Source organism: Alligator sinensis, unplaced genomic scaffold, assembly GCF_000455745.1.
Source record: "Alligator sinensis unplaced genomic scaffold, ASM45574v1 scaffold240_1, whole genome shotgun sequence".
NCBI lineage: Eukaryota > Metazoa > Chordata > Crocodylia > Alligatoridae > Alligator > Alligator sinensis.
The window spans coordinates 1,835,248-1,848,036 of NW_005841902.1; the positions used below are offsets into that span (position 1 = coordinate 1,835,248).

At 40.0% G+C, this 12,789-nt stretch overlaps 1 protein-coding gene across 5 annotated transcripts in view; it reads left to right on the top strand.

The window, feature by feature from the left end:
• Window positions 1-12,789, top strand: part of PTCH1 (patched 1) — a 71,810-nt gene that overhangs the window by 3,185 nt on the left and 55,836 nt on the right. For 2 of the 5 annotated variants that reach the window (XM_006018450.3, XM_025197700.1), the window contains exon 1: window positions 7-188. The exons of the other annotated variants lie outside the window; for them this stretch is intronic. In XM_006018450.3, coding sequence (XP_006018512.2) covers window positions 146-188 — 43 coding nt within the window. In that variant the 5' untranslated portion in view covers window positions 7-145. Of the gene's footprint in view, window positions 1-6; window positions 189-12,789 lie in introns of those variants that run through there. 5 annotated transcript variants of the gene reach the window in all.

The window sequence follows — 12,789 nt, forward strand, 5'->3', positions numbered from 1 at the left end:
CAAAGGCAAGCCAGGCTGCGGCGCCCCGGGGGACGGCTTGCAAAGCAGATTGCAGCCCCCCCAGGGGGTGGGGGCCGTCTCTGCTGGGGAAGGGGGGGGTCTTTTTGTCTTAACTATAGATCCAGCTATTCCAGCCAAGGCAGCAATGTGTGACCAGTGGAAGTGTTGCCTAGATCCATTTGTCAAAGGTGAAGTGTTGGTGTCATTAGTTTTCATGTAACTTTAAAAAAAAAAAAAAAGTTGCCTGCTGGGGAAAAGGTTTGGGCTGACCCCAAACCCTCCTCACTCCCTGCGCCTCCAACCCTTTTGGGGCCTGATGCTTCCTTTGGGGATGCAAGAGAGGTCAAGGGTGTCTCTCTGGATTTGCGCCCATTGCAAGGGAAGAGGTGGCTGGAGCCTGTTGAGGTGTTTTGTTTTTTTTTAATTATTTTTTGGGTTCTGGTAAAACTGGTGTTTGCTCCAGGTCAGATTCTGCCTTCACGCTGCGTTGGTGTCAATCCAGACTACCTCTGCGGACCGCGGGACTTACTCTGGATATACGTCAAAGTAGCTTACAGCAAGAATTTGGCTCATAAAAAGTTAATATGGAGGATTGCAGAGCCAGTCATTACTGAATGGCTCTGTGTGTGTTGAGAAAGCAGTGAAAGGAAAGTTACCAGCAGACCATGGAGGGTAGCCTGTCTTGCTTTATGGATGGAGCATGGCATATGGGACCAGACTCCTTTCTTGTTGACCTTTCTGGCAAATGTCCCACTGAGCTTGTTGGGAGGAGGATGAAGTCTGTGGAGCAGTCTGTGAGGGTAAGAATTTAGTTGCTAACTAAACCTTCGTACGCATGTCTATTGGAGCATCACCAAGTACAGTGGGTCCAATCTGGCACCCCCTGCTCAGCTGCATGAGGGTCCAAGATGAGAGACATGCACTCAGCAGCGGGGATGTCAGTGCAACTCATCAGCCATTGCTAACCTTCTTTACTACTTCCGCAAACAGGTTTAGAACAGGTTTTTTTTCTTTTTCTTCTTTTTAAAAAAATCTCTTAACCCTTTGTAAGATTTGGTCGAAGCATTTAAAATCAAAAGTTCCACGGCTTTTGTGTCTCTGGTGTTTCACAGATAACTTTTGATTGTGATATCCTGGAGCACTGTTTCTTCTGTGCTCCAGAATATTTAGCATCTTGATACTGCTGTAACTAGTCTTCACCCACTAGGAAGGGTGGTCCCATCTTGTCCCACCTGTTTTTTCCTGATGGCTTAATGTCAAGAAACTGCCTGATTACAGCACTGACAGTTTGTATGTGACGTGCCCATAGTGGAAACATGTTTCTTATGGAAAAATATAATTTGCAGTATAGCTGCTTGGTTTAATTACTGCTTTGACCTCTTTTTATGTCATTATTGCTTCATGGAAAATAAATATTTTCCCCAGTATAAAAATCTAGCCTAAATAGACCTCAGACTATTCATGTGTACATGAAGTTTTAGTACAGTTGGCTATATTATGAGTTGACCTATCAAACTTCAGATTTATTGGGTTTAGGTTTCATATCTGAGTTTAAATAATGTAAACATTAAAACTCTGAATTTAGAAACCTCTGCATTCCTAGATTACTGAAAAGGTTAGTTAATTAAGATGAAAGAATATTCTTAATTTAAATTAAATTAACTTGTAGTCTTCCCAGACTACCACCCCATGACTATCAACAGATATGTCTGGCTAAGTTTTGTGTTTTCTCAATAGAGACTATATAAATGTTCTGGTCACGAAATGGGTGCTATACAAATAAACCAAATGAATAGCAGTTGCATATTTCTGTGGTTAAAAGTATAAACAAAAGAGAGGGCAAAGTGAGGAACAGAGTCAAGAGAGGCATAGCAAGAGGTAGTTTGGAAAATGCTGTTCCTCCTGTGTTTGAGTGTTGGAAACTGATGCTCAAATACCCAATCCCTGTATGTGTATGTGTGTGCACACATAGCCCTAACTCCTAGTCTGCCAAATTCTTATTTATAGTACACAGTGTGCAAGGTATTGTACCACCACAAAGAAGGCAGTTTCCTGCCTCTTAGATCTTAATAAAGCTCTTTTTTAACAGGCAGTAAACGGAATTGATCCATTTATTAAAAGAGATCTTTTATTCTGCTTTTGTACTTTGTTTAATAAGACAGTTTGAATGTACAGAGCATCATTGGCCAAATACGGTGAATTTCTCAAAATAGATTTACATGGCAGGTGCAATAAAATGAGTTGTATTTTGTTGCTAAAACTTTTTTAAATGATTACCCCAAAAGGAGTCTCTAGTCTAAATACCAGCAATTAATATGCTTTATGTACAGTAATGCATTATGTACTTGATGTACAGCAATGCATTTCTGAATACCTTGGGACATAAAAGATAATATCCCATTGAAGCTTGCTAGGAGTAAACTATTGAAGTAAAAATCCTAAGTCAATTAATTTATAGTGAGTGTGAAATTTGAATGAGTTTTGAGATCTTCTAGATTCTAAGATAAATGGTTAGTACTGTATGCTTAAAGCTATTACAGCTGAAGTATTTATATAAGAGTTGCAAAAACCCACCTGGTGGGCAAGTTCTCAGAGAGAAAGAAAAAGAAAAACAGCTCTTAAAAGCTCCTCATTCTTGCAGCTTTCTCTCACTAGTCTCCTTCCTTCACAACTTGTGCCAACACACTTGGCCTTCTGTGTGCCTTCTGGTACCAGAGTGGCTTTCCCCTGAATCACTTCTTGGCAGTAACAGTATCTTAGAGGAACCTTTTTTTTCAACTTGATTCCACTCTTGCTGCTGTCCAGGAGTTGTTCCTTTATGTGTCCCACTGTCACACTCCTTCAAACTGCTCCATAAACCCCTTTGTCCAATAGGCCATCATTGCGGATTCTGCCATAACTAGGACTCTCCCTTTTATTAACTCAGAGCTAATCGAAAGGAGTTACAACACCAGGATTTTTTTAGTTTTGGGCCTCATGAAACTCAGTTTTAACCTAATGGGAACACAGACACTAGGACTTGTATATAACTATGAACTGCTTGCTATCTGCGATCTGTGCATACTGTTGCAAAAGACTTGGCTTTTGAAAGGAGTTGTGCATATGTCATCAGCAAGGTGCCCAGATACCACTCAGTGTGGGCTGTAAGAACCTTCATAAGAGAAGAGATGGATAACAGGTACAGCTTTTATATGCTGTGAAAGTAGGACATATTTGCCAGTTTTAAAGAAACAGTTTGGTTTTCAAAAGTTGAAATATGACAACTATTGAGGGTTGAAGGAGATTATAAAAGGGGAGAAATGTTCCTCCTCTTCTTGACCTCTTTCATTCCACCTTCATTTGACTGTTCTACCTTGCTTGCTTTTTCCTTTTCATTGCCCCCCACCTCCATTTCTTACCCTCCAGTTAGGAGATTACAGATAAAACCTCAATATTCAATGCAGTGTCCAAGCTAGAAACAATAGAGATCTTGCTGTTCAGAAAAGAAGGCAGCAGTGGTACAGGTGATCCTTTTGTGTCACAGGGAAATGACAGGTGCAATGACATTTTGTGTCACAGGTGCAATGACAACCATTTGTCACAGGTGCAATGACAACCATAAGGCCAGCTGCGTCTGACTTGCAGAGCTGTTCTCCTTAGGCTGGAGAAGGGAGGGAGTTGGCTCAGCTGCTACACAGAGTACTCAGCTTCAGTACCTGGGGCAAATCAAGCTCATTCTAACCACAACTGAATCAGCATTGACTGTGCAAGGCAGATGGATATAGCTTGCAAAGTAAAATCCCACAGTGCCGATCAGCACATTTTCTTTGAGACAAGCTTGCCCTAAATTCCATCATGAGATTACCCCATCTTTGCCACTTCGAAGTGGTAGGAAACCAACCTACCTGTCCCCCTTGGCCATGGGGTGAAGGGTGGAAAACAGAGTGAAAGGAGCAGACTAACACTGTACCCAGGTTCTCAGGTTGCATAACCTGACACACCAAACTCAGGTGCAGTTGAAGACAGGGGTTTTGCCTTGCTTTACACTATTGCTTGTGGAGGGACAAGGACAAGTGGTAACAAAGATCTTTGTGGGTCTGCGGCTGCCATGGAACACCTCCCTCTCAGTGGACCAAGTCAACGCAAGTTTTGTTTGAATACAGACACAGAAGTTGGCCAAGTCAAAACTATTGTGGCTTCCATGCTTTTTGCCTGTACTTTCCCTATAGCACCAGAGCAACTTCATTTTAGTTGTGCCTATGTTTTGCATTACTGCCTTGATACAAAGTGGAGCAGAACTTCCTCTGTTGCTAAATCCCAGCAGCATGCCATAGAGCGTGCTCTGACTTGAGGTATCTTCTCTATTGACATTTTATGACCACTGGACCCTTCCACACAGCAAAAGGATGAAAGAGGATTTAACTCTGAGAGAGCACAGAAGGCTCTTTTTTTGGTTCACTTTGTTTATATGTTTGGTAAATGGCTTTCTGGTGGTGGTGGTGGTAGTAGTAGTAATAATTTTAAAAGCTTTTAACAAATATTTAACATAATCAGTTTGACTGCAGAAAATTATACCCAAATCCAACACAATATTAAGGTTCCTGTGATACAGTAGCTCAATCTGTAAACTCCCACTATCTGATATTAAGTTGATTCTCCCAGTAGGTATAATGGGTCACTGAAAAGTCTGTTTATTGGAATAAATTTAATATCTCCCGTTTTGTCTGGAAGAATTGTGTGCTTCCAGAGTGCCTTTCAGAAGTAGCAGTAGCAAAGTCATGCTAATATTATACTATTATTTTTCAAAGCAAGCTGTGATCAAAATTGAAGAATTATTCTGCTAATGCTTCTATTTTCAAGTTTGACTAAAGTGTTTAATACTTAAACTGAATGTACATTTATGTGTTAAATGACTTTAACTCCTGTTATATTTGAACTATCTCTAATCTATTAAAGTGTTAAGTGGAAATGGATAAAAGGCTTTGCTTACACTGGAAATATGACTGTAGCCTCTTAAATTTAAGCTAAATCAAAGGACACTGGTGCCCTCAACCCAGTCAGTACAGCTGAACTCATGTTCTAGAGAAGCCAGGGCTCAAATGGGCATAGAAACTGAACTACCATCTTTTTTTAGATATCACCTGTTTAGATCAGGGTTGATGTACACTTATGAGTCCGTGTGAGAAAGCATGTACCTTAAAAGATAAGGTATGTTTATCTTAAATACTTTGGGAATACTGAAAATACCACATGTGTGGCTACTATTTACATCATTGCAAAGATAAGGGGTGAAAACCTGGCCCCAGTGAAATTGATGGCAAAACTTTCATTGACTTCAGTGCTGCAAGGATTATACCTGAGATTTGTACAAAACCATACCAGATAAGTAGAAATGCATTGCTATACTTTGTGCTGTACCTAGTCCATGAATTACAAGAGATCCTGTTCTCTAGTAGTGGTACCTTTTGAGTTCTGAATTTGATGGAAAACTGATGTAGTTTTTGTTTGGGTGCTTGCGTTTAAATATAAATATTTTTTATTTGTTGAGTTCCTGTAAAGCCAGCTGGTTGTTATTTCTAAACATTGCATCTTATGGGTAATGTTTAGGCACAGATCTGCCCCTGTGAATCCATGCATGGAGTGGGGTTGCCTCCCTTCCTCTCTGATAGTGTATATGCAATATGGTGTCTTTATTTGAGAGGAAGCTCTGACTGCTCCACCATCTACCACATTCACTCTCCTGTACTCCATATGAATCTTTGTGATCCAAGGAGTGCTGAAGATGGAGGGAGTTTCTGCAGCACAGTTGCTGCAGCAATCCAGGTATGCAGTAAAATAGTTGAATGCTGCATTGCTTTCCTTTGGGTTCCTCCTGTTAGCAGCTGAAGGAGGTGGACCTCCTGTTGGAGTTATATCACACAAGGGGTTGTTAAAGGGGCCAAAGCCATACCTAGCAAATGGCTTCTGTCTCTGTGCAGAATGGGTCACTCTTCCCCATGGGACCCTCAGCATCTGGAGGTTTTAGAGGACTGGTCTCTCAAACCTAAGGCCACCCCAAGTCCCTTCCAATAGAGAAGGGAGGCTTCAGAGGAACCTGTGCAACTCTTAACTAAGTTCTCTTTTACTTTCCCAGTTTCGATTTTCCTGTTATTAAATAGACCCCCTGTTATTAAATACACTTTGTTGTGGGTTTCTAAAATGTAGTAATGCTGCGCTGGGCAGGCACGTAACAATTCTTGACCCTTCAACAGGTTTAAAAGCTCGTACATGCAACTGGATGTTTCAGTTTGTGTATAACTGTTGGGAGGCTCCAAAATATGACAGCTTCCAGATGTATGAACCCACTGATCCTTTTGTTTAGATTATGCTCCACAGCTGATGCCTAGATTAGTGCTGGCTGGACGAAGCTATGGGAGATTTGTCTGGTTTCCACAATGCCATGTTTATATTTCATTTGGATTTCTCCTTCAAAGCTGACCTCCTTTTGACCTGCTAGAGCTGCGTCCACTAGGATGCTAGCTTTAACTTGTCTGCAACTGCTTTTCTTTTCATATCTAATGGAGTATGTTCTCAACTTGATGCTCATGTGCTTACATGCATGACTCCTGTTAGCACAACTGAGTTACACACTTAAATCCCTATGTGTCCAGATGCAGCTGTGCCCTTAAGAGTGTCCTCTGCCTTGCACCCTGGAGTGGGTAGAATTTGAGAATATTTAGTTTCATTAAGGTGTTGATGTGGAGATATGCCTTGTGGAGATATGGAGATACTGCTTGCTAGATTGGTTCTCTTTATAAATGGAGCAAAATTGATGATTTCCAGGCTTTGCGCAAGATCTCTAAAGGAGATAATGTATGAATATAAGTTACTAGATGAAGTTGATCTTTTTGTATTAAAGATGACTGAAATAGAACCGTCCAGTTATCCCTAACTGTCTTCTATCTATTCCATATATGCATCCTAGGTCAACATAACTATTACAGTACGTGTCATTTTCATAATCTTTCTTATTCATCTCCTGCACTTCATAGGTTTTCTTATTTCTCTGTCCAATATCATCAGTCTTTTCACTCCCAAGAGTTCTTTCCTCCATGTGTATTTGTTGGGAGCTGCATCTGTAAAGCCTGAAGGGACAATAAAACTCCTTAATCATAAACTTGACAGCACTGCCTTAAGAGCTTACTCTCTCATCAGTGTTCAGGAATATTTAGATGCACAACTTGCAGTACTGTTTTAGAGGCCATCTGAGTAAATTGTAGCTAATAAGTTGAGGGGACAGATTTCTTAAAGGGTTTTTCTATTGCAGAACCCAAAATTGTGAAAACTGTACTCTATTGAAAATGTATAGTATATGAAAAAAAACGACTTCTTTGCCCAGTTCCTCTGTCATATGAAGGAGGATAGGACAGTTCCCTCCTGTGTATAGAGTGATATATGCCAAGTAAAATGGTAATTAAGAATTCTATGCCATGTTTATCAATAGTGTCACACTGTGAACTCCAAATATGTTAAATCAGGAATTAATTTGGCCTGTTGCATACTGAATATTTTTAAAGAAATGAGGAGTCATATTCAGAAGAAGCTGCTTTCAAATAAAACACCAAGACAGAAAATGTTTCTTTTTCTTGGTTTTACAGTACTCTCCTTGCTTTTAGGGGTAAAAAGCTTCTTTTTTTTTTAATAGGACAGGTTTAGGTAAATCTTATGATATTTGTTTTTGACCAGTGGTATATTGATTACTTTCTCCATCCTGAATTTTTGCAAAAAATAAGTGCAGTAAAGGCCCTTTATGGAAACTGCTGGCTATATATACAGTTGGATGAGAGAAACAATGTCATTTTTTTTCTTCAGTAAAAATTCCTGCTTTAACTTGATGTTTTGCAAAATATTAGTTATTCCACATCTCAAGGTCAAGATTTATTGTGGGATGAGGGGTGAGGAGAACCATAACTTGAATCCTCTTGAGCTGGTGGTTGCTGCTGTTTTAGAGACTTACCCTAAAACTCCACTCCAGCCTCAAATGTACAAGCCATCATTGTATATTTGAAATGTCTGTATATTGCTCTTGTGTGTCCAAGCAGGAGCTGATATTTTAAGGCACACGTTCAGTTGTGCACCCTCATATATTTGAGGTTGGAACCGAGCTCTTTGGTTGTAACATGTTCTTCCTTTCTTGACATGGACATAAATTAAAGAAACAGTCTTCTCTTGTTTGCCAAGCAGATATATTTGTGATTGTCGGTCAATAACCAACAGCTAAGTGCAACAAACTAGAAATGAGCACTGTTAAGACAACTTGTATGATTCCTTCCCCCTCCCCTCCCCCCCCCCTTTTAAAATCATTGCTTAAGGGTTTCTGGCCCCCGGCTCAGGAATCCTGCCCAAAAATGCCAGATGTATTACACAGTCAAGTATTGCAATGTAAACAGTGTTCTGTGCCATGAGAGCAGGGTGGTCCATCTCCTACTTTAAAAAAAATCCCTCTGCTCTGAAATGAGCACAGTAGTTGTAGTGTTATTTGTGTTTTTGGCTGCACAGCCGGGTTTTTGGAGCTGCAAGAGCACAGATAAATTCATACTCTGGACTGCTAGATAATCACAAAAACTGAGATGCTGACAAGCAAGATGTGGCTTGGATCGGACTGCTGTTGAATGGTTGTAATATGTAAAATATTGAAGAAAATTAAATGAGGCCATTGTTGACACTCAACTTTTCACTTTATCTTATTGCAAACAACAATCTCTTCTGCAGTGGAAGCAGAGTGGACAAAGGATGGGAAGTAGGGAAACCAGAGGTATGGGGTTCTTCATGACCTCATGTTGTGTAATGGAAAGCCTAGATGCATTACTGCACCTTCTGGATGTAGAGCTGCCCTCATACTTAATTAAATGGCCTCTGGGTATATTTAATACCTTCCAGTGTGCTTACCTTCTCCAGATACGTTGGTGGATATGGGAAACCTTTTCTCACATTTTTCCCCCTTGCCTGTGAACATGTCTTTTCATAGCACATTAAGTAATTAAAGAAAAAGATAGAGATTCCAAATTTCTGATCTGAAGAAGAAAATTGCCAAGGGTGAAGCAGCTATCAGATTTATATATGGATTATCTGACACATCTCTGGGTTTTCATAGCTGCCTTGGGTGTGTACAGAGAGGAAGCAAGTTGTAGGAACTTTATTTGTGTTTGATAAATCATATTTAAATATCTCCAGGAATAATCCAACTGAAAACCACAGTTTAATCAGTTCAGTGCCATGTCTTTGAGGAACAATTCCTTCAGAACAAGGAATTGAGTTCCAGTTTACCATCTTCTCTTCCCATCGCCACTACTGTTACATGGACAAAGACCCACTGCAAATATAAATGTAAATTTTAATGTTGCCTTTTAACTTTTTCTTTCTTTTATGGAAGAAAAAAAGAAACAAGGCAGCTAAGGATGTTCTCCTTTGCTCCCTTTTGCTGGAAAGTGTTTCTTGTGGACTTACCTTGTTTGATTGTCCATTCAGGCCTGATTCTGATCCCATTTACTCCAGTTTTACCCCAGTGACTTGGAGAGTTACTCCTGGTTTACACCAGTACATGTATATAGCACAATGTTTACATCCTGATGCTATTTTAAGAGGTAAATAAGGGGAAATATGATGCTGGGCCACCAACTCACAAGATTAAGAAACAAAATAAAAATAAAATGTTGAAAATTGCTTCCTCCCATAGATAAAAGCTGGCAACTTGAGAGAATTGTGATCTGGCCTAAATATCTATTAACTGCTCTTTCTAGAGATTTGGGGAAATAGGATGACCTTTTTTTAAAAAAAATAGGCTACAGTTTCACATGCCTTGCAAAAGAAATCTTTCTCCCTTTTTGTTTCCCACACCAATTGATTTATCATTTTGCTTGCAAGCAGACTTAGAATGTTAGGGCAGGAACACACTCACTTTTTTCTCGTAACTTTTTTGTTGCGGACCGAAACCAGTTGACTTGAATAAATTTTTCTGTGGCCTGAATGAAGCCAGCAACGTGGAAAAATCTTGCCATTCAGGGCCGTCTGAATGTACATTTCAGCCACACAGTAAGCTGTATTGGTAGGCAGTGGACTGCTAAATACAACCATTTTTCGCAGCAGAGAGTTAGACAGGTGATTAGCATAATTAGCACAGAGTAGGCTATACATATGGTAATGCTAAGTGTGTAAATGCCAGCTGCGGTGTAAAATTTATGTCAGGGGTCGACAGGGCTGTGCGAAAGTATTGTGTTACAGCTGCAGGTCAAAGCCTCCATTGCTTACCCCCTTTTCTCTTGTTGGTGAATGCGCTAAACAGAAGAGAAAGACAGACAGAAATATAACAGATAAGGCTTTGATTGAACAGCCCAGTTCTGTGCAAGAGGGACTGCTCTTTAAAAAAAAATACACACACGCACACAAAACAAAAAAAGTCCCTTACTTTCTCTATAGATTTTGTTTTGCTTCATGCAGTCTACAAATGTGTTTCTGTCTTTGTGCTATGTCATTATGGTTGGGGGTGGGGTGGGATGGAAGCTTTGCAGCACAGGATAAGAATGTCATAGTTGTCATTTAAAAAAAATCTTGAATTCATCTTCTTCCCTTTCCGTTCCTGCTCCCAGTTGGATTGTTTGTTTGTTTGTTTGTTTGTTTGTGTGTATATTTCTCTAACATCTCTGTTAGCTATTGCACTTGTAGGGTTAGGAATTAAATAGTCCTGAAGGTGACAGCATTATATGTAATAAAATCTCAACAGTGCAACAATCTTCAAGCTGCATGACTGGTTTTAGAACAAGTGCCAAAAAAGTTCCTCTGTGGTTTTGTGTGTGGGTTGCTATACTTATTCCCCAGATTCCTCCCACCTCCTAAACCACTAAATTATTTATAAATTAAAAATGATGAATACAGGTTCCTTGTTTTAAAGGAACATAATGTTGAAGTGCACACATCTTTTTAAACAGTTGATGGGGAAATCTGTAAATCTCTTTGTCACCGTAAACTGTTCATTCATATATTTCACATTTGCAACTTTTTCTTTTGTATTTTTTTTTGTAGTCAGCTATAAGGAGTGGTGGTGTTGACAGAATATAGTTCACACCACACTGACCTTGTGATGAAACTTCCTCACAGCCGCAGGGGGTCCTTATGAATCAACCCCTAATCCAGCTAATCCTGATCGCAACAAAATCATGAAAGTGGCTCCCAGTGATGTGTGTTTCCCTGCACAGATGCAGAGAGAAGGAACAGTGTTGGAAATAAATCAGTCCAGCGTGATGTTCCTCACAGGCTGGGGGAGCCTGTGTGTGAAGCTGGGGACTTCCATTGTGTTCTGCCCCATGCGGCCTCAAGTGGAAAGCCAATGAAAAGAGGACTTGGCTATATAATGGTGAGAATAGTGTTCAGAGCTGAGAGGTGATGTCAGCTCCACAGAAGCTGAGAGAAGGGAACTGGGGTTAATGTTATGCAACAATCTGAATGCGCTGATGGAGAGCGTACGTTGCAAGTACCCATGTTGTTTTATGTGGATTTTAGGAGGTCTTAGCTAATTGAACAGAATTTAGGTGTAATAAAATCTCCTATATTTTGAATACAGATTCCAGTGCTGTAGTAGTGGCATTTGTTCTGTTTGTTTTTAGAGTATGAAACTACTTTCTAAATAACCAGAGTAGATCACTCTTGCAGCATGACAAGGTTTGCTGCAGGGAAAAATTCCCTTAAAGATCAAATTAGCAAAAAAGTAGGAATTGAAAAGGTTCCCTTCCTCCTCCTATCCCCCACCCCCCAAGTCTTTTGTATTTCAGAACAAACTTGGGCCATATGTTCACAGTCACAACATTTCTAACAAGAACTTCTGACTCTGTCCTGTTTAAAATCAAATGTACTCTCCTTCTTGGTGTGAATAGCAAGTAAGCTATGAAAAATGGGCCTCTTGACAGATGCAGCACTGTCCTGGGAGCTGGTGGCCAGTAAGAAATATCGAGATGGGGGGAGTTGTGACAGGCAGCAGGTTCGGTGCTGGAGGAGTGCTGACCTGACCTGATTGTGTCCAACAGTGAGAGCAGTTCTGCTTCAGTGCAAAGCCTTTCAAAAGGAAGCTGCTTAGGCAACAACAGATGGTACAGCAAGCAGCTGGTAGGGAATACTTGAAAGAAACTGTACCCTGTTTCATAACATGTTCATTCCTTTCATTTTTCTATATGTTAGTTTTGCTGTCTAAAAACACTATTCGGAAAATGGTCTCCCCTAAAATGTTCTGCCGGATGTTCTTGTTCTGCATAGATGTTTTTTTTCCTCCTTTAAAAAATCCATTTGAAATTTGTGCTACTCTGTGGAAAGGTCCCTGAGAGTACAGATGAAAAGACTTAAAAATGCTGCTTTCAACCACACAGGAAAACAATTACATATTCGGGGAAAGGGCACTGGGAGGTTAAATGAAAAGTTGGGTCTAGAGGAAAGCTGACTGCTGTGGGACAACACAGCAAATTGTTTTCAACCTATTATCCAGCAGAAGCTCTTAGACAAGTTAAAGTAACTTAAATCAATTATAGTCAGCTGTCTTAAAATCATTAGGCCAAACCATAAAACCTTTACTCACTTTTTTTCTCAGGCAAAACTACCAGAAATTTCTATAGGTATTTAGACTGAGTAAGGACCTCAGTGTTTGACCTCCTATTTATAACACAAAATGTTTGCTTAAATTATTCAGAATTAAGTATTATAAGGGAGAGCTCCTCAGCTGGTGTTAATTGTCATAGCACCATGAAATCAATGGAGCTGTAATAATTTATGCTTGATGTGAGTCTCTTT